At 36.7% G+C, this 27,450-nt stretch overlaps 1 protein-coding gene across 6 annotated transcripts in view; it reads right to left on the minus strand.

Annotated features, from left to right (window-relative positions):
- Nucleotides 1-27,450, minus strand: part of NEBL (nebulette) — a 377,968-nt gene that overhangs the window by 72,645 nt on the left and 277,873 nt on the right. For 3 of the 6 annotated variants that reach the window (XM_077945916.1, XM_015146581.3, XM_015146577.3), the window contains 5 exons: nucleotides 24,965-25,075; nucleotides 13,751-13,852; nucleotides 12,680-12,781; nucleotides 3,362-3,475; nucleotides 1,900-2,004 (listed from right to left, as the gene is read on the minus strand). The exons of 2 other annotated variants lie outside the window; for them this stretch is intronic. In XM_077945916.1, coding sequence (XP_077802042.1) covers nucleotides 1,900-2,004; nucleotides 3,362-3,475; nucleotides 12,680-12,781; nucleotides 13,751-13,852; nucleotides 24,965-25,075 — 534 coding nt within the window. The remainder of the gene's footprint in view (nucleotides 1-1,899; nucleotides 2,005-3,361; nucleotides 3,476-12,679; nucleotides 12,782-13,750; nucleotides 13,853-24,964; nucleotides 25,076-27,450) is intronic. One more of the 6 variants, XM_028826045.2, reaches the window with a different exon arrangement.

The following is a 27,450-nucleotide window of genomic DNA, read 5'->3' on the forward strand; positions in this document are numbered from 1 at the left end:
CTAAAAATACGAAATTAGTGGGACGTGGTGGTGTGCATCTGTAGTCCCAGATACTCAGGAGGCTGAGACAGGAGAATCGCTTGAACCTGGGAGGTGGAGATTGCAGTGAGCCAAGATCACGCCATTACGCTCCAGCCTGAGACAGAGTGAGACTCCGTCTTAAAAAAAAAACTGTTTTTTTTTTTTAACCAGTTAAAATCTGGAAAGAAAGATAATAATACAGACATTATAATCTGATTAGAAATTATCTTGTAATACGTATTTATAAAATAATCATGAATGTAACAAACTACAACATAGTCCATTACTGAGTTAAAATCCACAACAGATATATATTAATGTCTAAAATAATTAATATATACTGAAAAATTCAGTAAATATTGTTCCCAACACAATTATCCATTTTAGTTACAAAGAATTTCAGAAACTCCTATTTAAGAAAACAAAAACAAAAAAATACCAAGGAAAACTTATTTGAATTAAGATCTGCAAAAGAACTTTGAATGTGTGTCTTTCATTATATAACAGTCTCTGTTGCCTCCTAGTGGGAGATACACAGAGTTACACAAAATACACATTTCTTAATTTATGTAAAGTTATAAAAGAAACTGAACACTACGAGAGGTCCATTTTCCAGGGGAAAATGTTCCCAAAATTTTAATTAGAATGATTTTACACACTAATTAAGGCACTCATATCACTCTATAGAGTTTATGTTAAAATAAAAGTAATTCTGATATTGCTAAAGACATCTAGGGGTCTTTAAAGCAACAGCTACTACGACAAATGGATAATTTTGGCAGAATTACTGAGCAATCTTATTCAATCTTTTAATTTATAAATCAACAAAATTCCAATTTTTTACATGAAAATGTTAATATAGGCTATTCTTTGTTTCTTCACAAATACTAGATAAAGGAGGCCATTCTAATATACAATAAAGTTGAGCAAATGTCAACTTTATACAATGTATACAACTTTGTAAGTAGGCACTTCAAAAGGAACACATTTTTTAAGTCTTAAACTTTCTCTCCCATGAAGTAGTCATTCAATCACAATTTGTCTATGGGGAAAAAGAAATCTGTCCTCTAGGCAAAAACACCACCTAAATGAAGATCTAAACTTTATAAATGATATATGAAATAAGTAACATATGACTTTGTTGTGTTTTCTCTGTTAAAGAGATGATAGAAACAATTTACATTAGACTGTACAAAATGGACCCACGTGTGACTTAGGGTTGTCAGTTACGAGAGTTAGCGAAGTCAGGGTCCTGATGTACTATGGGTTGGAACAGCATCCAGGGTAGTGAGAGTTCCACGGGGCTGACTACATGGGCAGTGCACCCAGATATTTTCATCAGGACATGAAGAACTCACCCTTTTCTCCTGGTTGCCTTGACCGAGAACACTGAAACCATGACAAGACTAAAAGCAATGTGTCAATGCAGTATAAATGTTGTTAGGAATTATTTTCAGAGAAAATACAGTTTAGACTAAGACAATTTTTCATGCTACTGAAGGCATACTAAATACAAGACACTCTGGTCTGGCCTGCATAAAATAAAATAGCCCTGACTTGAGAACCTGAACTTCCAAGTGGCTTTAATCTAACACAGATGAAGTAAGGGAAAGAAGAATGACAGAAAGGCCATTGTGCAGACACTTTGAAGTATAGCTGTATGCAGCAGATACTGGAGAGCACCAAGAACCTCCTTTGCAAAGTGACAGCTCTGGTGGGATTTCTGCAAGCAAAGGAGTATTTTTCAATGAGTTAGTTATTGAGGGAGGAGTGAGGCACAGGCCTTCTAAGGAAGCAGGTGAGCACACGAACGCTGCAGACATATTGGCTTCTTGGAGCCACAAGGCAACTACGGTTGCCATTAGATGAACCACTTACGCCGCTGAGCATTTTGCTGGCTTTCAAAACATGGTCTAAAAACAACAAATTTGGGAGATCTGAAACTGGATCATGCATATTTTGAATGTCTTTCTTGTACTTCACCTATGAAAATAACATGGAACAAAATACCATCTAGGAGAAGAAAATATTATGCTTTTGCATTATTGCATTTTTCATACATCATAAAGTAGTACTATTTAGTGGTAAATTGACAGGCGAATTTACAAGGAGCCACTAGATGGTGCTGATTTACTACGGAATGAATTTTAAAAAGTTATTTCTATATGGGCTTGAAAATACTTGGATAATTCCTTTTGTTGTTAACATATTCATGTTAACAGAATAAAGTAATTTTCACAGTAACTCTGCTTTCAAAAAATAAAGAGAATAGCCACTTTATTTTTTAGAAATTACTACAGCATTTCAATTACGCTTTGTGGAGATTTTAAGATTTTGATGTCTTCCATCCTATCACCACAGACTTTTTTAAAGCAACTTTTTGAAAATATAATACTATTAATAACAAAATATTGATAGCAAAGACATCACAGACTTACTATGTGCCACTTTTCTAAAACCCTTTATATGTATTAAGTATTGAATCTCCACAATAACCTCTTTATTAAGTAGGTATTTTAAGTAGTCCCATTTTATAGATAAGAAAACTGAGGCACAGAAAGACAAACACATAGTAATAGGTGATGAAACAGGATTTAAATCCAACCAATCTGACTCGAAACCTTTAGCTTTCAGCACTATGTTCTAGGTTCCTTTAAGTATATTTCATCTCTATTTCTAACAAAGCAACAGATCAATAATGCATAATTTTTATACTTGAAAAGGAAATCTAAATATTTTCACCTATAGCAATCAATTTTTTGATGTTGCTATTTCTATACTCTAATTTTAACAAGAATTTAAAACATCATTTCTTGTAAAATTAATTTTCATTATTTTTAAAAACATGGAATGAGAACAATTCATATAAGGAAGTATTTCACAGCATTTACATAAGGGATAAAAAATAAATTGTAAGTCATTGAAGTAAAATTTCTAAAAATTCCTTTATATGATAAATTACCATGTACCAGGCAGTACTTTACAATAAACTCAATTTCATAGCCATAATTACATGAGGTAACTACTGTCCTAACCACTAATTTGTGGTAATACAGACCACTTCTCTGCAAAATCTATTTCTACTCTTGAACAGATATAACAACTTCATTTGCAATACTATTCCTACTTATTAACTAATTAGTAATCAGTAACCATTAAAAATTAATTACAATAACATATTTTTCTCAGAAAAAGCTTTAGAAAAACATGCTTCAGTTCAACTACAAATTACTTGGAAGCTACATTATTTTGATTAAGTATCAGTAATTACAACACAGTCTATTCTAAAAAAAAAGAATCAAAAGATATTGAAAATAATTTTCTATGAATTACAACTTACATTGCTTGCCAATGTAGCAGCAAGCTGACTCTGCCTAAAAGAAGCACTTTCAAGAGGACTGTAATGATGTTTCTTATCCTTCATTTCATTATCAAATTTTTCTTTGTATTTAATCTGTCATAAAAGAAAAGATAAACAGTACACATGCCTTTACATTTAAAAGTAACACATTTGATTTTCACATAGATAAAATAAAAGCTACCTTTAAAATGAATGGTTGCAAAGTTTACATTCCTGGTATCCATCTCCCTCTATAAAGCTTAATGGCATAAAGTGTTTTTTTTTTTTTTTTTTTTTTTTTTAATTAAAAAAGCTCTACTTCTACATTGATCACAAATGCAATGGCATGAACTCAAATCCTACTAATGAGAATTAAGCACTAAAATACCAAGATTTTTAAATGTCAGTTTTCATTTCTGCATTTCTATAATGCATGATCAGTTAGAAACCTAGACCACAAATGTCTTAATGTCTACCACATTTAGAAAATAGATTCTAGGCCCCAGAATTTAAATATAAATTTTCCTAAGGGAATTATTCCAGATAAAGAGCATGATGTGTACCACAGTTTTTCTCATCATTTCCTATACTTCATTTGCTCAAAAATTTAGTCTTAGGAACTACATTTTCTGAAATGTCCTGGGTCAATTTAATGTCAATTTAAAACTTTCTCTGCTTTAACTCCACAATTTATTCACCAGGAAAACCATCTCCAATACTCATTCTAAATTATTTTTCTCCTTTTAAAGGACTCTCAAAACAACCAAAAAGGGATTATCAACTTATTTGGTAGAACTATATTTTTCTCCATGTATAGAGAAATATGAGCATTCATGTCATAACTAATTAGAATATAAACACAAGTTCACTACCAAAAAAAAAAAAAAAAATCCTAGCTACTCACATGTCACACCCCCTTTAACTTACTTTAGCCAGGAAAGGGTGAACTGATTTCACAGGTCAAAGTAAGCTGTTTTGTTCTCTCATAATATTTTTCTGATGTTATAATTATTACAATGTTTTGTTTTCTAACAACATTCTGATAATACACTCTTATGCATACATCTAAAGGCTCTGCCTTGCAGAAGGCTTTATTAAAAAGCAATTTGGGATGGCTCTCATGGTGTATTTTAGACATGCATAGGGTGATGGTCTCCTTCAGGGACACGTGTCCGGAACCTACCTATGAGAGAGAGCTAGAGAAAATCTTGATGGGAATACAGCATTTGGTAAATATTTTGAGATGGTTTACAGGAAATATTTTCTGTTCTGGTTCCATTTGATAATAACAACTTTCTGATATTCTCAATACCGTACAAATTGATTTTAAGTAACTGGCAAGACCTCTTTAAAACAAGAAAAATGGACTTTTTTATTATTTTGTGTCTTGAAATCAAGAACAAAATTACAAATGAAAGAAATTTAGATTTCCTTCAGCACTTTATACAGTAGCTGGCACAAAAGCAATGATTCACCCTGCCTGGTCCTCCCGTAAATACAAAGTCTTATTTTATTTATTTATTACTTTTTTTTGAGATGGAGTCTCGCTCTGTCGCCCAGGCTGGAGTGCAGTGGTGCAATCTTGGCTCACTGCAAGCTCCGCCTCCCGGGTTCACGCCATTCTCCTGCCTCAGCCTCCCAAGTACCTGGGGCTACAGACACCCGCCACCATGCCCAGCTAATTTTTTATATTTTTAGCAGAGATAGGGTTTCACCATGTTAGCCAGGATGGTCTCAATCTCCCAACCTCATGATTTGTCCGCCTCAGCCTCCCAAAGTGCTGGGATTACAGGCATGAGTCACTGCCCCTGGCCATAGTCTTATTCTTTTTGCCCTCTTCACCCTTCTGCTATACTTTTACCATATTTTAGTCACTGGTCCTGTCTCTCCTAAGTTTCTAGTGCCTAAAGGATATTCACTCAACAAAGATGGTGGACTCTTCAACAGCTTTCCACTGGAATGACACTTCTGACTCAGCCATATTCATTAACACTGTATTAGCTAAATGGCAAAAGTAGGTTATATGATCTTTGCACACAGAGAGTCCATCATACTGTTTCTGCAAACTCTGAGGTTTCCAGCATAGTACCACTAGAGTACTTGAAAATGAAACTGATGAATTCTTTTCTTGTTATTAAACCTTGCATATGCTCTTCCAAGTAAACGTACGGAAACCCCTTCCTCAACTTATGATGGGGTTGCATCTCAATAAATCCACCATAAGTTTAAAATATTGTAAGTTAAAAATGCACCAAATACACCTAACCTACCAAACATCACAGCTTAACCTGGCTTACCTTAAACATGCCCAGAACAATGACCTTAGCCTACAGCGAGGCAAAATCATCTAATAACAAGCCTGTTTTATGCATGTTGAACATCTCATATAATTTATTGGATATTGTAAGGAAAGTGAAAAGCAGAATCGTTATATGGGTACTTGAAGTATGGTTTCTACTAAATGTGTAGCACTTCCATGCCATGGTAAGGTTAAACAGTCTTAAACTGAACCACTAGAAGTCAGGGACCATCTATACATTTCTAAGAAACAATAATCAATCCGTTATTCATATATATTCATATTAAATGTAATAATAAGCCTTGTGTTGTGAAATTTATCTTGTTCGAATATTCACTACAGTGAGTGATTTGATTCAAGATGCCTAAGGAACAAAAACACAAGTTTCCCTCATTAATGAATCACAAAGTAAAATAACTGCATTATATTAAAAAATGCATGGACCACACACCGACACCCAATTGTTTCTAAGTTCGCTCTTTCTGTAAGGAATGCAGGTAAAATGAACTAAGAAGATCACCAAATGGTTGAAGGGAGTCACATCACTCACCTTCTGACTTGTTCACTCACTCACTACACAGACACACTCAACATTCTATTGTATTTTCAACCTAGAGCTCATACGTCTGTGTGTCTACCTTCTCATGCAGGCTTGCACCTTCTGAGAGATCCAGGAAATGCTTTTCCTTGACTATAACTTGTTATCCAACCATGGAACAAGGCATAACACTTTCAGTTTTGAGATCATTTGAGAAAGGGAGGAACAGGTATTGGAGTGACTTTGCCATGGTTTTAAGACACAATGTTACTCCTTATACCTATTTCAATTATTCTGGAAACAAATGAAGTTACTCCATATGACTGGCTTTATTTACATTATGACTAGTGTGCCTAGTGGTCCTAATATTTATCACTTTTGTTTTTATTATTTTTTTATTTTTAATCTTTGTGGGTACATAGTACGTGTATTATATTTATGGGGTACATGACATGTTTTGATACAGGCATGCAATGCATAATAATCACATCATGGAAATATCACCTTCTAAAAAAATACTCTATAGGTATATAGGATCCAACTCCTAGACGTTTTTTAAAAAATTATAAGAGACAGCAGGATTTTCAGAGGCTCACACTTGGAGAAAACATGGATACTGTTAAGCTACAATGACAGCATTGTAGCTCCTCATAACTGCACAACTTCTCATATAAAGAAATGAGAAGTTACATCTGCAGATCCTCCTATGAGGGTCCAGATCCTCATAACTGCACCTGGGTATGTGTGAAATGTAACATGCAAACCCAAAACTTTATACTGACATCACCTGTGACTCAGACTCACAAAAAGCCAGCAAAGGCACAAAAAAGCAGACCCTGAATGAAGGTGTTTCACCATAATCACGTAAACATATTTTAGCAAAGAAATAGCTTGATAAGTGTACCTTAATTATCACTGAAAATGAAAAGTAAGCAAATAACACAATACTGCGTATCTATAGACATCAATCCCCAGCAATCTTGGATGAAATTAAACTAAAAGCTGTCAAGGAAGACAGGACAGATTTTTACATAGAACTCATCATAAAATCAATAATATCTTTAAGTCTTAATTTTATACAATATAATATCTCTGCTCTTATTTTCCTTGCAAAATAACATCTTACTGACTTTGCACCAAATGTTAATGATCCAGAGAATACTGGTTTAATCAGACTCTATACATCTATTGGCAGCGTAATCTGTGTTTTCCCATAATAGTGGATCAAAGGCATATGAGCCCTGTCTCCATGGAGCCTGCCTTGTGGGAAGTGAAATGGATTTCTAAAACACACACATACACACATATATCATGCAACTACTACAAATTGTATCAAGAACTGTAAAGAAAGGCAGAGAATAAAGGGGAAGAGAGCAGAATTTAAACTGGCGAGTCAGGAACATGACATTTGAGCTGATAATTGGGTGTGACAAGTTTGGTGGAGGGAGCGCTTGCCAGGACAGGAGAATGGTAGATTGTCCAAACCAATTAATACTCCTTGCAATTTAAGGCCACTGCTTACTACTAAATTTTCATGGTAATTTATAATGTGATTTTTAGGTTTAAAACCCATTCTTGCTGGGCGTGGTGGCTCACGCCTGTAATCTCAGCACTTTGGGAGGCCAAGGCTGAGGCAGGCAGATCACGAGGTTGGGAGATCGAGACCATCCTGGCTAACATGGTGAAACCCCGTCTCTACTAAAAATACAAAAAATTAGCTGGGCATGGCGGCGGGCGCCTATAGTCCCAGCTACTCAGGAGGCTGAGGCAGGAGAATGGCGTGAACCCAGGAGGCGGAGCTTGCAGTGAGCCGAGATCGTGCCACTGCACTCCAGCCTGGGCGACAGAAAGAGACTCTGCCTCAAAAAAAAAAAAAAAAAAAAAAAAATTCTTATCAATGTATTAATGCAATTTTAGAACAATCCTAAATACTGTAAGTACATAGTTTTTCCTTGAGGTTATAAAACTGAACAAGGAGTCTATTCATCATATAGACAAATTCCAAGTAATAAGATGATCTATGGATATATTAATTAATAAATTACTCTTAGAATTTTTAAAGTCAATGAATTCAACAGTTAATCTACTTATATTTGAGATACATATGCACCAATCCCTTCATCTTGGCACAGGAGATTTTTGCTTTATTTTTTTAACGATTTTTTTTAAATAACCTGGCCATAATTTTATCTATATTGTAAATTTTTAAAGGGACAGTTTACAACTGCGGGAGTAAAGCTATTGTAGAATATAAGAAGGGTTTGGTATGTGTTCCCATTACCTTTCCCGGGTGAAATCCCACAGAGTTCAATTTACAGACGACACGTGAGAATCCCACCCATTCACTCTCTGTTCCCATCCTTTCATCAGACAAGTCTTATCCCCATATACCTTGACCATTGCCTTGTCATTGCCTTCTCTGTTACAATGCTTCTGGTGCTCTGGTGCTCTTTTTCTCCCCGCATTCTATCCACTCTCATCTCCCTGCTTATTAAATCCCTAAATCGTTTGCCTTCTATGTATTTATGTGCCTTTATTATTAGTTGAGGAGCAAACTAAAAGCTTTAATGCTGTCAATGAAAATAAGAAACTAAACTTTCTGCCCACATTTCTGTTATAATTGATATACCTGAAAATACAAATGGAATATACTGAGTTCATCCCAGAATTCCTATTATTTTCCCACCTTTCCCCTTTTCTGATGAGTTTTTATACCACTTAGAAAATCTCACATGACATGAAAAAATAAACACGAAAGTTATAATGTAACTTAAAAATTACAATGTGCTTAAGCATCTGATCACTCAGTTGCTAAATAATTTAAGATTTAAGAAAAAAAATCTGCTTTCAAGCCCAAGTAAGGATCAAATGGGGGAATTTTTGTGGATTGAATTTGAAATGTGAAAATAAAGCTCAAATGTCAAAACTTTCTTCTAAGGGCTCTCAAATAGGATTGTGGTAGAATGAATTTAAGGCCAGAATCTCACAGTGTTTGTATTCCTGCTCCATTCTGTGCATGAATGCATCTAAAAATGTAGAACAGAAAACTATTTTGAATATCTAAAGTAAAATTATTCCTATGAAATGATGTCATGTTTCTATGGGCCAGGCACCATTTTAAGTGTTTTACTCAAAGTAACTCATTTAACCTTCACAGCAACCCTGAGAAGTAAACACTGTTGCTGTCATGCCCATTTTACAGAAGAGGAAACAAAAACAGAGAAATGAAGCAATTTGTCCCAGGTCACTCTGCTAGCAAGTAACAGAACCAGGAGGGCCCTGCTCCAGGGTACATTTTCTTAACCACTAGACCAAACCATACTGCTTCTCCAGAATTTGCTTTCTCTCCTGTGTAACTGATGGGGAATTTCTGTCCCCAGAAAAGGGTGAAGTTGTAAGAGGCCAGGTAGCTATGCTGGAAATCTAAAGTGATGCCCATATCCCCTGTCTCTTCAACAAGCATTGCTGGGAACATGTAGCGCTTAGAGTCACAGCCTTTTAATGAGAGTGTCACCCAGACATGTCCCCAACCTCTTGCACATCAGTAGCCTCCTGAGTTACAAAGTTGCTTTATAAGTGAAAGTCCCTTGTTAACTGTAAAACAATTACTGTGAGGCACAATTGCATTTGGGCATCTCTCATGTCTGCCTCTCCCAGGGAGCAGTTGTGTCTGCTTCATTTTCATTCCCACAGCCACAGAGTCTATTCAGGTACTGATCACTTTATGTGCAGGTTACCACTGTCACAGCCCAGCTGGCCTGTGGACATTCACCACTTGTGAGCCAGACTTTCCTGACCAATGTCACCACGTTAACCTTCCTTAAGTATTTTCTTCACAATCAATCTTTGCTCAAAACCTTCAGTGATGTCTTCTTTCTTCCCTGAGAGACTACAGTTAACATGGCAAAAAGTAGTTCTGGTGTTTACTTTTTGGAATTGAACCCCGAAATGCTTCCTGTGATTGGGTTCTGAAATCCCTTTTTCTTTTTATCATTATTTGTTCATAGAACACACTATTCTGGAAAGGGGGTGATGGGGAGTTATTATTTAACAGGTATAGAGTTTCACTTTTACAGGATGAAAAGAGTCCTGCAGATGGATGGTGGTGAGGGTAGCACAACATTATAAACGCATTTAATGCCACTGAACTGCACACTTAAAAACGGTTCAGATGGTAAATTTTACGTTATATATGTTTTATCACAATAAAAAAGGGGAAAAATTATATATATGAACACATTATTCTTATTCTGTTCTCTAAGCAATGGCTTATCGTCAAAATCAATACACATGACACAACATCTAAACTCCTCCCAAATTCCTCTTCATACATGCACAACTATATCCTCTTGCTCAGAGCCTCTGCCATCAGATTTCTGTCCCCTGGCACACTTATTCCCAGCCTGTATTTGGGGCCTTCCCCTTGAGCAGAGTTGACTTCTCCCTTTAAATCCAAATTAGCAAAAATCTACCTCCTACACATGAACTTTCTAAGGACGTGTCTTTCTTCTCCACACTAACAAGACACATTGTGATGGGTGTACATGGGTGTAAAAGACATTTTGCTTTCACTCTGTTGGTATTTCCCTTTCTACTAATAAATTTGGGCATCTTTTCGCCTGTTGATTGACCATTTATGTTTGTTCTTCTGTGAACTGTCTATTCATTTCATTTACCCCTTTTTCTACTGGGCTGTTAATCTTTTTCATTCATAGGAAAAACAAAATTGGACCCAAATCTTAAACTATATACAAAAATAAATTCCTTTTAAAGAACATTTATATTTATAGGCATTGCATATTATAGACATTTTATATTTAAAATATTAAAATGTTCTCATCAAATGCATTACAAGTACTTTTCCAAATATTTGAAGACCACTTCTCTTTTTTTGTATTTTAAAAAACTATTCTCAGATACATCCTTCTCTGTATAAACTCTGAATTATTTAATTCATTCAAGTTTTTCATTTCATTAAAATTTTTTAAACCCTTTTTTTTGAATTCCAGTTGGAATTGCACGGAGCTTTTAATGTTAACTTTGAAAGAATTAACATTTTTGGATATTTAGTATCAAGGCTCTTTCACCAACAGAATAGTATGTCTTTTCATTTGTTTGGGACTTATTTTAGGCTCTTCAATCAGATTTCATACCTTTCATCATTTACATCTCTCCACTTTGAAATGTAATTCAAGAAAGATTTCTGCAATTTGAGAAATGAGTATTTTCGAAATCAAAAATAGTATAAATGTGCAAAAATTCCTGTTTGTTAACATTATTGTTGACTCTATAAATGTTACCTTTTTCATTAAGAGAGTTTTTCATTTTTATATAGTTAATGTGCCTACCTATTATAGCTTCTGGATTTCTGGTCTTGTTTAAGAAACTCTGTTATCCTTATGTGGTACACAGAGTCTCCTGGATTTTCTTTGAAGATTCTTAAATTATTTTATTGTTTGCATTCACATTTTTAATTCACTTGGAATTCATTTTTGTATATGGTTTAAGATTTGGGTCCAATTTTGGTCTTCCCATGAAGGACGGTGTGTTATGTCAGCACCATTTATTAGCTAATCCAACTTCTCCCCACTGACTTGAATCAACACTTTTATCATATATTAAATTCTTATACATATTGGAATCTATTTCAGGACTCCCTATTCTACCCTACTGATTATTTAATCTCTCACTACACCAATCCCATATTGATTTAATTTCAGTAGTTTTCTATTAACTTACAGTAACTCATAACTTAAGTTCCCCTTCACTGGTCTTCATTTTCATACTTTTAAAGGCTATTCACTGGTATTTTCTTTCCACACAAACTTTAAGATCATTTTATCCATTTAAAAAAAAAAAAAAAAAACTCTTGGATTCTAATAGAAGTTGCCTGACATTTACATAATTCTGAAAGAACTGACATCTTTATCTATTGAGACTTTCAGCCAAAAACATAAAATGCCTTTATACTTTTTCAGACCTTATTTTATGCTCTTTGATAAGACTTCAAAGTTTTCTTAATTTTCATCTCCCCTTTTAAATTTTGTGATTAAACAAAAGCACTTGAAATTGGGAAAATTAATATTCTTATTACTAAGTTTAAAACTCTGTGTGTGTGTGTGTGTGTGTGTGTATGTGTGTGTGTGTGTGTGTGTGTAGATTAAAACATAATTATTTAGTATGACTATTAATGATTTCCGGAAATCCAGGGAAATGTGACAACATGGCTAAAGTCATTGAAAAATGTTCAGATTTATGCCTGGAGAAAAGAAAACTTTGTTTTATGCTTAAAATTAGACTTAATTTATTTTTCCTTTACTGAAATTCATAATGATTGCAAGCCCATGTGAAATGGGCTCAGAAACATTATCTCTGTTTATCCTTGCAATTAAAGATATTATCTAAAATGAAATATTTTCCTATGCTGCTAGAAACAAAATCTCTGAATAAAGTCATTGTGGAATCATCACTAGAGCCTTACTTGACTAGAAAGTTTAGAAGCTTCCACGGCATGTTCAAAATCTGGTCTTCCAATTACAGCGGGCTCTTTATTCATTATTCCTTGTCCTTTCTTGTATTCTGCCTAAAATGAATAAATAAGACAATGTTAAATATTTCTGCCCTCCAATGATGTCAATATGGAAACACTGACATTAGCCAAAATAAAATATAACAGACCTTCATCCCATTAATATTCCTTACAACATATCAAACACTAAAATGTTGACTGCTAAAGCAGAAATTGATTTTATCCTGTGCTTACATGAACAAACTCAACTTTTTGCAGTAAAATACTAATTTTGAGGCTAAGTGTTCAGTCATCATCATCTTTGTAATTATATATAAATACTATAGCAAAATATTCGGGAAAATTTCTGGGGAATTGAGACCCTGTACTCTCCATATCAGTAGCTTTTATAGTTTCATTTATTCTCAGGAACTGTTCTGGCCATACTTGATTGACGTGCATTTGCACATAGTAATGATTGATTTTAGGGGGAATTTAGCCCATGTTATGAAAAATTTTGGTTCAAGTTAAACCATCATTTTTAACCAGGTTTTTCAATATGTTTAAGTAAAATGGTATTAACTCAAGTGGGCACCTCAGAGAAGATAAGAAACAGTTATGCCACATAGAAAGTGGACAAAGGTAAGTGTTGGTGGAAGAGAATCTACACAATGAACAGCAGCAATATGGAAACGAAGCCAAGCAAGAGTCTTTGGAGCAGGGTTAGGGGAGAGATTATATGGGACCACATGACTGATAACCTTGACTTGCAGGCTGAGACATCTGAATGTCAACTTATACCTAAATAGTACTTCTCTAAAAGAATGATTACACTAGCCATAGCCAATTTGAGTTTGGACTGTTTCTGCATATACCCAAATAATTATCATAATAAAATAGATAATTGGGGGGGGGAATTGAGATTTATTCATTTATATTGATTAGTTACAATAATTAAATTAACCATCCAATCACTGAAGCTATGCTTTGTCTCCTACAAAAGTAAGAAATCATTTCTGTTCAAGGTTTAGAAAGAGAAGTTACATTGCTTATGATCTTAGAGATCTGGGTTGCCATCTTGATGTCCGGTCGGTCGAGCTCTGCACTGTAGGTGTGAGCGTCCTGCACGTCTTTCCTATAAGAAATCTGATCAGAGACAGTTTTGGTTAAAAAATAAATAAATTAGTAATTTCACATAGCTACTAGTCTTACTGTTCATAACATTATTTATTATCATCATAATAGCTTAGAGAGCCTACTGACTTAAGTTGGTTTATTTGTGCATCTATTTGTATAGCTATATTAACTCTTTATACTATACCTACGTCTCACTAATTTACCATATTTGGGGCAGTGGCTCACGTCGGTAATCCCAGCACTTTGGGAGGCCTAGGCAGGCAGATCACCTGAGGTCAGCAGTTCCAGACCAGCCTGGCTAACATGGCGAAACCCCATCTCTACTAAAAATACAAAAATTATCTGGGCATGGTGGCGGGCACCTGTAATCTCAACTACACGGGAGGCTGAGGCAGGAGAATTGCTCGAACCTGACAGGCAGAGGTTGCAGTAAGCCGAGACAGCACCACTGCACTCCAAACTGGGCAGCAGAGTGGGACTTTGTCTCAAAAAAACAAAAACAAAAACAAACTTGATCTGAATTTATGCTGCCTAAGAAATAAGACTAAGATCAAGGCACAAAACCAACCTTAAAGGGTTTTTATATCTACCACTTTATGAGCATGTCTTTGTATCTAAGTGTATATTTATATTCATAAGCAGAATATCCTCATCAAGAACTTCAACTTGTCTATCACAAAGTCTCAAGTCCCACTGGGTGCAAGATAAGCCCAAGCACAAGAATATTGCAAATTACTTCCTTGGGGATGGTGGGTGGTGAAGCTCTGTAGCTTTCCAGCATTTGCCCTTTCAACTACACCCTTCTCTCCCTTCAAATGTTCAAAGGCCCATGCCTAGGAGATCTAAGGTACTGATAGCTTTATCACCCAATAAATATCATTGCAATGACTTAAGCCTTCCAAAATAAAAACAATTACATTGAGTAACATTCTCCTTCTGAATGCATGTTAGATACAAGCCAAAGTATGGTAAGTAAAGATTTAAAGAGAAAAATACAGAAATTTTGACAAATGTACTTTAGATCACATTCGTCATTTAGATTAACTTGACTGACAAATGAAAAGAGAGACAAGAATTGAACTGGCATAATGTCCGATGGCGAATGTTTCACTGGTCAGCTCACTTCTTTATTTCTTGTGATTTGTCTTGAGCTGAAGCAATGTTTGCCAGATGTGGTTCTACTTGGCAATATCCCCAGGGACCAGCTGGCAATTAAAATATATTCTATTAAAGTCATAATGCAAAGTGTACAGTCATGGACATCCTTAAAACCCATCTTCATTTTTTCAGAGCATAGAAAGATGGAAGAAATGTATCACCAGACATCTGTACAAAATGCACAATTAATTACATTGTGTACAAATATTTCTAATGTCACCTGCAACCTTTCTGGAATAGCTTCATTTAGGGGTACTTATTAAAGATTTAGATTCTTGAGGTCCAGCCACAGTCCTCTGTAACAGAATTTTGATAGATGGTGCCCAAAAATCTAATTTTAATGAATTCCCTAGTTGACTGCTGTAAACCAGTGTTCTGGGTAATATTAATATATCTTGTTAGTTTCCTTTCAATCTAGCAGAATTAAAAATTTCACCCTTTCTTACTCCCTTTAAAAATAAGATCAAGTGTAAGAAGTGACAATGCATTAATACATCAACAGGCTCCCTGTGCATTATGTTACTTTATTTCAATGAAACATTTATATACACTTCTATTTACTCTTTTATGAGCTTACATTTGCTTCACCATCAAGACTATTTTTTAAACTACATTTATAATCATGAATCTGTCTGACAAGTGAACACAGCTGAAGCACAATTAGTATAATTTCGGAAGGAACATCTGTTTTCTTCCACATTTATATTTTCAGAGGTTTTACGTTAACAAGTCATTTCAGGTAGGTTTTATGCATACAGGTAGTAAAAGAAACATAAAAATAAGCCAGAAACTGAGTTATTTTGTTGGGGTGGATTTTAAATCTTTAGGGAATGTTTTTAAGCAGGCCAGTTCCATCGGCTTCAAAAAGCAATACGCTCATCCACAAATGATGGTAAATCAATCTCATCCTATGCCAAGTTAAATACAAGCTGTGTAAACAAAAACTGGCTCTCAGGTGAAAACAAACCCAAATTATTACCCAACTACAAGACTAACTGCTTCTAAGTTACTACATTCATATGAAAACCACAGGGGGGAAATGTCTTTTTGTTTAGAAAAGAATGAGGGTAAAACTGGAAACCCTTACTTTTTGAAAAGAACCGCAACCTTTCAGAAATCTAAGCTTTACATGTGTTACCTAATTATATGCTGTTCAGCCTAATGACTGCGTGAAGAGAGGTGAACAGCACAAAGGCGGCAGGAGCAGGACTCTGAATAGGGCCCCATCATCCATGTAAATTGCAAATTAGAGGCCGGCATATGCGACTCACAACAAATATTAAGATTGACATGAACTGCAAATTCAAACAAGAGGACACCATGGAGCCACACAGAAAAAAGCTTCCACGCCTGATCACTTGTCAGATCTTCCAGGATATCACTCCCTGGGAATATTCCATAGGAAAGAGGGCTTATGTGGGGGGACATTCAAGAGGGTGACGCTCCTGATGTCACTATCTCCAAGGGTGTCTGAATATACATGGAATGGCAACATGGCTTCCTGCACAGATGCCTCATTGTCCTACACCTAACCCATTGCTAGTGTCAGAGGCATCTGAACCAGAGCAACTCCATCTTGAGAAGGGAATGGGTAAAATGAGGCTGAAACCTACTGGGCTGCATTCCCAGATGGTTAAGCCATTTTAAGTCACAGGATGACATAGGAGGTTGGCAAAATATACATGTCATAAAGACCTTGCTGACAAAACTGGTTGCAGTAAAGAAGCTGGCTAAAACCCATCAAAACCAAGATGGCAAGGAGAGTGACCTCTGGTCATCCTCACTGCTACACTCCCACCAGCATCATGACAGTTTACAAGTGCCATGGCAACATCAGGCCCGTACCCTATATGGTCTAAAAAGGGGAGGCATGAATAATCCACCCCTTGTTTAGCAGATAATTAAGAAATAACCATAAAAGTGGGCAACCAGCAGCCTTTGGGGCTGTTCTGTCTATGGAGTAGCCATTCTTTTATTCTTTTACTTTCCTAGTAAACTTGCTTTCCCTTTACGGACTCGCCCTGAATTCTTTCTTGTGTGAGATCCAAGAACCCTCTCTTGGGGTCTGGATCAGGACCCATTTCCTGTAACACTAGGTTTGAGGGAAGCTCATCTGACATTTCTCAATATGTACTTGCTCCAATCTACCACCCATCAGAACTCAGGAAGAATAAAAAATGTAACACAGCAGAAGAGAGGCTTGGAGGTCAAAGTGTGTGTATACATATATGTTTTTTTTCTATTCCTTAATAAATTCAAATCCTAAATGCTAACCATATTGGAACAATGGACTGGCCTTCACTCTTCAGTCTTCTCATGACAATGTGGTGCTCTATAAATCTTGTTTTGCATAAGGACAGGGAAAAGAAGAAATCATCAACTCAGTAGACATGTGACCTTGAGGGTCAATAATTGCTTTTACATTATTTTCCTTAATGTCTTGTTCCCTACTGTGTCCTCGGAGCATAGCAGAGAACAAACAAGAAGGAGGAAGAACAGGAGGAGGAAAGGGGAAAGAGGAGGAAAAAGAAAGAAAGATTAAAGAAGAAGAAAGAAGGAAGGAGGAGGGGAGGAAAATAATAATAATAATAATCTCCATTTCAGACTATTATGTACCATATTAAGGACTTAACATTCACTACCTCACTCATACATTTTCTCAATGTATGACTGTTTGAAATTTTTCAAACAATCATATCTGTTAAAGTTTCATTTCCTTACTACTCATCTATTTCATTTATTTTCTTATTTTTATTAGAATAATTTTAGTAAATTCCACAAAGGAAATAACTGTAATTTTAACGAGCATTGCACTGATTCTATAAAATGCCTTAAAGAAAAATGATATTGTAACAAAATGTCGGTCTTTTCCTAGGAGAAAGTGGGATATTCCTCCATTTCTTTAAATATCTTATTATACCTTTCAATGAAGTTTCATCATTTTGTTCTATATGTCTGGCACTGGGCAAAGAAATTATCATATGATTATCATTTTTATACATTGATCTTGTACTCAAGATGATCCACTTTTTCCTTTTAATAGTGTAAACAGTATAGAGTCTTATCTGAAAATAGTGATTCTGGTTTCTTCCATAGGAACACCTAGAATTATTACCTTACATGCTTGATCTCTTCCTCTTGGCTTCTTTTCACTGAATTTATCTCTTTATTCTTTCTCATTTATCTAAGTCATTCTCCTATCTAATCCCTTTGTGGTGGACATGTGTTAAATTTTTTTGTCAGCCTAGGTTTTTTAATTTGGAAACAGCTCCCCCATCACTCCATGTGATTGGTGGGGCTCTGTTCAGCCTGCCTTCATCTTGACTTAGGCTGCCCAGTCAGATACCCCATCCATCTGGAAACCAGACAGACACGTAACCCAAGCAAGGCCAGAGTCATCTGAATGATCTGAGGCTGGAAGAGAAAGAGCTGCTCTTCTTTTCTCTGACATCAGCTGCTGTAAGGATGACTAAAGTTTGGAAACACCAGCTGCCACCTTGAATCCACAGAGAAAGCGCCTATCTGAAAGTGTCATACACATCCCAGAGCCCAGAGGTGGGGAGAGAAGAAGAGTTCTGGTAACACCGTGAAGCCTCCAGCCCACTTATGCCTGAAGATAGCTTGGATCTGCCAATTACATACACAACAGAATCTCATTTTTCACTTGCACTAACTTGAAATAGATTGCTGTCACTAAATCTAGAGAGTTCTAACACAGCCTACATTTCACTTTCCTTCCTTCCTTCCTTCCTTCCTTCCTTCCTTCCTTCCTTCCTTCCTTCCTTTCTCTTTCTTTCTTTCTCTTTCCCTCCCTCCCTCCCTCCCTCCCTCCCTCCCTCTCTCTCTCTCTCTCTCTCTCTCTCTCTCTCTCTCTCTCTCTCTCTCTCTCTCTCTTTCTTTCTTTCTTTCTTTCTTTCTTGGAGATGGAGTCTTGCTATGTCACCCAGGTTGAAGTGCAGTGGCATGATCTTGGCTCACTGTAACCTCCACCTCCTGGGTTCAAGCAATACTCCTGCCGCAGCCTCCTGAGTAGCTGGGATTACAGGTGCATGCCACCACACCCAGCTACTTTTTGTATTTTTAGTAGAGACGAGGTTTATCATGTTGGCCAGGCTGGTCTCAAACTCCTGACCTCAAGTGATCCTCTCACCTTGGCCTCCCAACATGGTAGGATTACAGGTGTCAGCCACCACACCCAGCCTCACATTTTCTACAGTGCCAAATCTGTTCTTTGTTACTTCCAACAAATATTTGAAGTCCATCAAAATCTCTCTCTGAATTTCTTTATCTTACCATATTCACTTTCACCCTGAGCTCATATTTTTATCTTACATTATTCTCTTTTAATCTCAGCTTGTTCTCTCCTTATAATCCTTCCACTTCTGTTTCATAAGAGCCATGTCTTTTGCACGTTCCCCACGCTCATGCAGAGCATCCAAGGTGCCAGGCCATCCTTTTCTGCATCAATTCATTAAATCCTCACTTCACACCTGATGTGTCTTGACTCAACTGGGCTACATCAACACTCCCTTCTAAGGCTGGAACTACATCCTTCAGAATCCCTTTCCTTAAATAGTTCTGGGTTAGACATGACCAGTAAGAGAAACGCATGTGAGATTTTGAAAGTGGACGTGAAATAGACACCTTTATTCTGCAGGTATAGGCAGACACGTGTGCAGTCAGAGGATTCACAGTGGCCTTCCAGCAAGCTTTTTATACTCAGGCAACAGTGATTTGAGACTCTTTGGTAGGTGAGTTAATAAACCAGAGAAAAGCAAAACCTACACAGACTCTCCTTGAAGTGAAAGTCAAGGAGATGACTTTCACTTGGAGATGAGAAGATTAAGACAGCTCAGGGATGGCAGCCTTGCAGGAGTGACAGCCAGCCAGCCAGCCAGCCGTGCGGGCTAAGGCCTGCATGAGCAGACAGACCTTAAAGAAAACACATCCAGCTGACCCAGAACCCTTTGAAGGTTAAACTGATTCTTGGTGAGAAGAAAGGAAACAGGATATATAATCTTTTAAGTTTGTGGAACAGAGGCAAATCATGTAACTGGTATATATCAATAATCTTTAAGCAATGGTTCAACCCATCTCAAGAAAACCTTCGTCTTTAGCATAAACTCTCACATTAGAGAAGCCCTCCAGGTATCATCAAATAGGCATGTGGACTGCTAATTCCATCTCAAATGATGCTTACCTTCGTCTGGGCATGCTGTGCGTAAAAACCTACTAAATTATTAAATTGTAAATATTATTTTTCTGTAAGAGAATATAAGCCTTTTAAAGATAAAGTAAACATAGGTTCTGATACTATTCAGAAGAGATAAAAAGTTTTTAATCTTCCAAAAGAAGGAGTAAACTACAGAGTTATGGCCAGAATGGTTTATCCTTTAGGATTGCTGTCACTGCTTATAAATCATTCTACAGTTGATGAAAGTTGTCTTATTTTCTTATTCATGATTTAATTTTATCACCACCATAATCTTGTATAGAAGGCAAAATAAGTATTACTAACTATTCTGTCTTAGAGATGAATAAAATACTAATATATCTAATTTTAATGCTAAATCCTAAAGCACCATTATTGTAAGTCTCATTGGGGAACCACGTAGAGTCATAATTGTTTTTCCAGTATCATTTTACTGATTTATCTTTAAGCTTTCTCACTTTCTGATGGAATAGAAATTGTCTACTGATAAGTTTTTATTAACTTTAAGAAAGTACATATATCATTCTTGAAAAGAACATTAAGTCTTTTATTTCCCATGCTGAATACTTCTTTCTAATACACATTGAATCGATTACCAATATGGTGTTTGGGAAAAGTTTACCACTCCAATTTCATCACAAGTCTGTATAGACCACATTACTTACAAAACTTAAAATAGAGTTTAAAATTTGTTTGACTTATTTCAGAACCGTTGGACTTCATGTCTCTGATAAGATTGATGAGAACTAATAATATAACTAGGGCTTTCATTATAAGTCCATCTTTAGGGGAAAGTCACGGGATAGAATATCTCCAATTTCTCTAATTACATTAGAAAAGTTTGGCAGGGGTATATCCCTTAAGGTACAAAAAGATTTCGGTTGGCTGTTTTTAATCATTTTCTGATTATAGTATTAGTAAGATAGGTTCAGGAACCTTTTGAATATGCCTTTCTGACCTAAACATTTCCTAATATAAATTTCATATTGATTTGGCCTTTTATAAATTGGACTTCCTTTAATTGTTTCAAATTAACTATGACATCACCCTAAACTCCCAACTCACCCTTTAAAAATCGAAGGAGGACCAAATAGAACCAATAATGTATGCCAGTGACCTTTAAGATGGAGGCTCTTCTGTGAAGCCCTTTACGCATATTGTTTCATTTAATACTTGTGAGAATCTTGAGGTAGATATTGTTGTCCCCATTTTACAGATGAGAAAATTGAGATTTAGAGACATTAAGTAACTTGTCCAGGGTCATCTAGGCAACGTATGGTCAAGAAGCATTTTAACCAACGTCTGACTCCAAGTTCCTTTTCTATATGCTACTGATACAGGAGTTAAGAATAAATTATTTAGGCAGATAGCAAGGGTAAGGAAGTCCTTGGTAAGGCTTTCCTTTTAATGAAAAGCAGCCCCAAAGTCATTTTCTTTTCTAACAAAGAGCAGCCTGTAAAATCGAGCTGCAGACATACACAAGTGAGCTGGAAGCTTGAACATGTGAATGTTGGCAGTTGTGCCAATGGGAAAAGGCTACCTGGGAGTAGGCATGTTCAAAATGGCAGTTCCATCTTCCCTTTTCCTTTCCAACCACATGTGCAGTAGGGAGCAGACAACTGGGAAACCGCCAGGCAAAGATTCCATTTGCATAGTGGGACTGGGCGGGGGCAACCAGCTTCCTCACAGGCTATGTAAATGTTATACCTGGTCCAACCAATCTGTGGGCCCTATGTAAATCAGAAACCGGCTCCTCAAGCCCATCTATAAAATCCGGTGGACTCTGCCACAAGGCACAAGTCCCATTTGGGTGCTCCTCTCTCTCACAAGAAAGAGAGCTGTTCTCCTTTCTCTTTCTTTTGCCTAGTAAACCTCCACTCCTAAACTCACTCCTTGTGTGTGTCCATGTCCTTAATTTACTTGACATGAGATGATGAACCTCAGGTATTACCCCAGACAATGATGCCACTTCACTACAGTGGAGGCTATTCTAAGAAATTTTTTTTTTTTACTGTTTGGAGATCATTTAATTTTGGGGTGGCACAAAAGACTACTGCCTCCAGAAAACTCTGCCCCTGGGAACTCCATTACTCAGAGGTGGAAATTAATCCATACAGTCACATGAGCCCTCTCCCTCATTCTCTTCTGCTTACTCGCATTTCTAAAGGCACAAGAGAGAGAAATCCTGGTTCACTAAAGGATATTAGAAATCTGACTTGATTTTTATGGAAACATAAAGTTAGGCAAAGATGCTGACTTCCATTGTTTTCAGGTGAATCAGATACACATATGACACACTTTCATTTTAAATTAAATGAAGTCATTTATAGCCATAGTGCAAAGTGACAGTCTGCATTATGAAACGGTAATTCTACTAGCAAATTCTCTGCAATGAGTTTCATTGGGCTGAACTTTTACAGGAGACAGGTTTATGGGAGATTGTCTTTTATAGAGATTCCATAGATCCACCCACGGAACCAAGAGATGTACTTCCAAGACCTATGTTTAAATTTCATATTGTAGGGACAACAAATGTATTATTTTAAGTGGCTTGACTCCAGAGGAATATCAACTACTTCACAGGTAGAATACAAATATCATTCTCACTTTAAATCTGAGTAAATAGTCTTAAACACTTTCTAAATCCTATTATATGTACAAACTTTGCATGCAAAGGTTGAGTCAAGTCGGCAGAGGAGTATAAGTAAACACAGCCTTCTCCCATAAGTACACAGTATTGAATGAAGGAGAAAAGGGCTTTATACTCTATTCCCTCAATCCCTCAATCAAAGACCTTTTAGAAGAAAAGGCAGAGTTAAAATAATAAGCCCAGTTCTATGATAAGGAACTTCCGTATTTGAATTTCATTGAATTATAGAGTTGGAAAGAGCCTCCCGGGGATCCGTGTAACAAGAGACCTCACCCCAGACCACCAGACCACCTTCTAACCCGTGGCCTTTTGTGTGAATTTAGTCTCTTCAGTGTTAAAATACTGGAAACTCAAGGTTTCTCTGCCATTCTGTCCTGCAGTGCATTTGAAATCTGAAGATAACCTATTTTGCTCCCCATTTTTAAAAACTGCATTTAAAACCTTGACTAATTGCCAGTGACCTTTAAGGTGGAAACAGCAAGGTGGAACAGAAAGAGCAGACTCAGCAGTTTGATTTCTTAGTCTCATTTTCCTCATCTACAAAATAAGAATCAGTACAGGGTTTTCATGAGACTCGGAAATGATCAAAGTCTTGGCATAGTTGCTGGTGCATGGCTGTGCTCAGTAAGTGGTAGTTATTATGATTATTACAGTCATCCTTAAGCAAACAGTTCTTATAAAGCATCCCCTTAAAAGAACCCTTAAAATAATTATAGACATGTAGATTCTTCATCTCCTAGCAATCTTAAACTATCTTAGCAAAGTGCTCTGCTATTGGCATATGTTTGTATATTTGGGTTAAAAAGTAAAACCTCATTCCACTTTTTTACTTAAACATTGGCTTACTGCAATTTAATATCAAATAACAGCTGCCATTCTGCGAAAAACACTCTGCACAGTGGGGCTACGGGGGCACATGGTCAGCCAAGCACCACTCCATAAAGGGACTAAGTGGCAGAACAGACTCTATGTGAGATGACAACTGGACTTCCGGTACTTTTCCAAGAAAGGGAGTTTCTTGACCCAAAAAAGACAGGCACTTTATCTTAACTGATTTTAATGCATAAAGAACCTGACCAACAGTTCACACATTCCTTTTGGAGAGAAAAGTCAGGATGAGGAGATTAAAAAAAGCTTCCCCTACAATTCCAGGAAGAAATTACTCTTCTAGGCCACCAGGATGGTGGTGGTAATTGAGCAAATGCACGCAAACCTTGATGCAACTGCTAACTTTTACCAAACAAGAAACTGATTTTCTACTGACTGACTTCCTCCACTTTGGCTTTAAAGTCAGCCATTTGGCATCTATTGCTGTCATATTTCCCATGGGTCTTAGGTTGGACCATTTGTTCTTACAAACATCCTAAAAGAAACTATAGGCCAGGCACGGTGGCTCATGCCTGTAACCCCAGCACTTGGGAGGCTGAGGCAGGTGGATCACAAGGTCAGGAGTTCAAGACCAGCCTGGCCAAGATGGTGAAACCCCGTTTCTACTAAAAATACAAAAATTAGCCAGGTGTGGTTGTGGGCACCTGTAATCCCAGCTACTCGGGAGGCTGAGGCAGAGAATTGCTTGAACCCGGGAGGCACAGGTTGCAGTGAGCCGAGATCACGCCACTGCACTCCAGCCTGAGTGGCAGAGCCAAGGCTCTGTCTCAAAAAAAAAAAAAGAAAAGAAAAGAGAAAACAGTAGTGGGTACAATATAGCTGGTGTTAGTGAATGATCCTTCTGTGTGCCATTGATTCCTGATGCCCTTTCTTCCAGTTCTTCTGTGATTCTAGACTTACAAGCCATGAGCTTCAACATCAAGTCAAGGAAGCTCTGGAAATGCTTGATAACCCAATAGGTCTAAAGAATCTACATTTGTCTTGTACAAAGCAAAGTTCCAATGCCTGAAAGGGCCCGATAACATAAAGGTATTTGGCAAGGTGTTAATGACTGTGGATAGAATAATTCAGATGTACCTCTGACTGATAAGAAATATTAAAGTCTTTTTTGAATAGGGCTGTTGTAATATTTAAATTTCAGCAAAATAATCATAAGCCTTGATATGACTTAACTACAATTCACTAGAAAATCATGAGGAATGAGCTTCCTTACATTACTCTGGTGTTTATTGACCTCCATGGCATGTTTAACCTCAGGGGGCTCCTTCATGTGGGCATAATCTGAGAATCCTTTGGCAGCATCATATTTCTGCTTGTAGGCCACCTGAAAAACACAAATAATTGTTAGTCCCATTTAGAGGTGTATAAATTCTTGCCTGCTAAATTTCAGTGTTTTGCTAGGACTTTATATATTTGAATACCACCACTGATAGTTAATTTGCCTAAATCTCTGTAACAAGACAGTATCCACAATGCATTCATCTTTGTGCTTCTGTTCAGATTCCTAATTCTAACTCTTTGTTGTCTATTTCAAAATGTCCTTGACCAAAGATGGAATTTCCATTTTTATTCTTCTAGCTTAAACCTTGGGTGCAGTTTTGGGAAATCATCCACATCCAAGAGCTTTCTGGGGTATAGATGTCAAAGATTTAAATCTTGGTAAAACAATTAGAGGGGAATTATAGGATATTTGAAAGTAAACTGTTAGTTTTCAAATGATTGTGTCTGATTTTATGTAGGCACAGCTATAGGATAATATAAGCTTCATCAAATGCACAAACCTTTGGGAGAAAATATAGCATGCAGGCAAAATTCTCAGATATGTCAAGTCTTGGCCTCCACTAGGGAAATGGACCAATGCCATCCCTAACCACTATGTTGAATTTCCTCCATACTAGGATGGAGAGGGGATATGAGAAAGATATCTCAGAAGTAGATGTAACCAAACTCAACCACAAAGTTGGAAATTAAAGAGGAACCCAAAGACAGAAACCAAGTTATCCCCTTGGTCTCCATTGATATTATTAACCTATTTATTTCCTTCATAATGTTTAATTACTTTGTTTAGTTTATGTATAATTACTTATCCATCTTCCCTTACTAAACACAACTGTTATGTTCACTGAATCCTCAGAACCCAGAGGAGTGCCTGGCACAAAATACTGCTCAGTGAATGAATAAATAAATAAATGAATAGCTAAAAGAATGAGAATAAAACAATAACAAATGAAGGACAGAAAGGCAATATTAATTTTAAAATATATTAAAAGTTTAATACTAAAAGGATGTTAAATGGAGTTGTAATTACTTGACATGAGAAAAATGGCAACTTAAGAAAGAAAAAGTAGGTTGGGCTCAGTGGCTCATGCGTGTAATTAGAGAAGTCAAAGAGGGAGACTTGATCATGACAAAGTGAGGCCCCCATCTCTACAAAATATCAAAACGAAACCAGGTATGGTGGCACATGGCTGTTGTCCCAGCTACATGGGAGGCTGAGGCAGGAGGATTGCCTGATCCCAGCAAGTCGAGGCTGCAGTGAGTCATGGCATTCCAGCCAGAGTGACAGGGTAAGAGCCTGTGACAGAAAAGAAAAGAAGAGAAGAGAAGAGAAGAGAAGAGAAGAGAAGGAAGGAGAAAGAAAGGAAAGAAAAAAAGAAAGAAAAAAGGAAAGAAAAGGAAGGAAGGAAGGAGAGAGAGAAAGAGAAGGGAAGAGAAGAAAGGAAAGAATGAGAAAAGAGAAGAGAAGTGGAAACTAATGGAAATGAAAGGAAAGGAAAGGAGAAAGAGAAAGAAAAAGAAAAACTAGAATAGGCTTTACCAACAACAAAACAAGATCTAGTTTTCAATGCAAAGAATATATAAAATTAAACTTAAGGAGAAAGTTTTTACCAATATGAGCTCCTTGAGTGCATGCCTATCTCACACATCTTTTTATCCTGTGCCTATCAAAGTGAATGACAGAGTAGAAATGCAAAAAATGTTTAGTGAACAGATGAATAAATGAGTTTACTAAACATTCTTGTGAGCTTAAACCCTTCATTGGCTTTTATAAACAGTATTAACTACCCATTCAACTTGGATAATAAACCTATTTAAAGGATTAATGTGATCATTATAAGTCTGATTTTTACAACTAAAGTCATTGAATCTCATCATCCAAAAAAAAATGTCATCTGGTATAACTATCAATGTTTAAAGCCCCTCTCTGGACAGACCCCCATCTAGTTTTTCAAAAACTTCCACTGAAAGAGAACTCAACCTGGGCCACCACAGTCTCTAAATTCTGAAAGCTCAGGTTAAAAGTTCTTTCTTTACTGAAACCCCAGTCTATCTCCCCCTAGCTGCATCTATGTGGCCATATGAAAAGAGCCTAGTTCATGAGACAGAGCTTCCAATGTGGGAAGACAGTCGGCAATGACTTCTGTTCCTCCAGACTCGCAGTATGGATTAAAGTGCTGTACTCCTGAACGCCTTACATGCTCTCTTCAGCCCAAATCCCAATTTATCAATCTCTTTCTTAAGGTGCTCACAATGGTCAGACCAATCTTAATTAGAACTGTTAGATTTAATCCAGGTTATCACCTCCCCTGTGCTAAACGTTGTTAACATATCCATAGATCACAACATTTTTCTTTTGATAGCTATGCTGAGACTTCTGTCAACTGATAACTTTAAGTCTTATTAAGTCTCGCCCAGCCA

Source organism: Macaca mulatta, chromosome 9 (genome assembly GCF_049350105.2).
Source record: "Macaca mulatta isolate MMU2019108-1 chromosome 9, T2T-MMU8v2.0, whole genome shotgun sequence".
Classification (NCBI taxonomy): Eukaryota; Metazoa; Chordata; class Mammalia; order Primates; family Cercopithecidae; genus Macaca; species Macaca mulatta.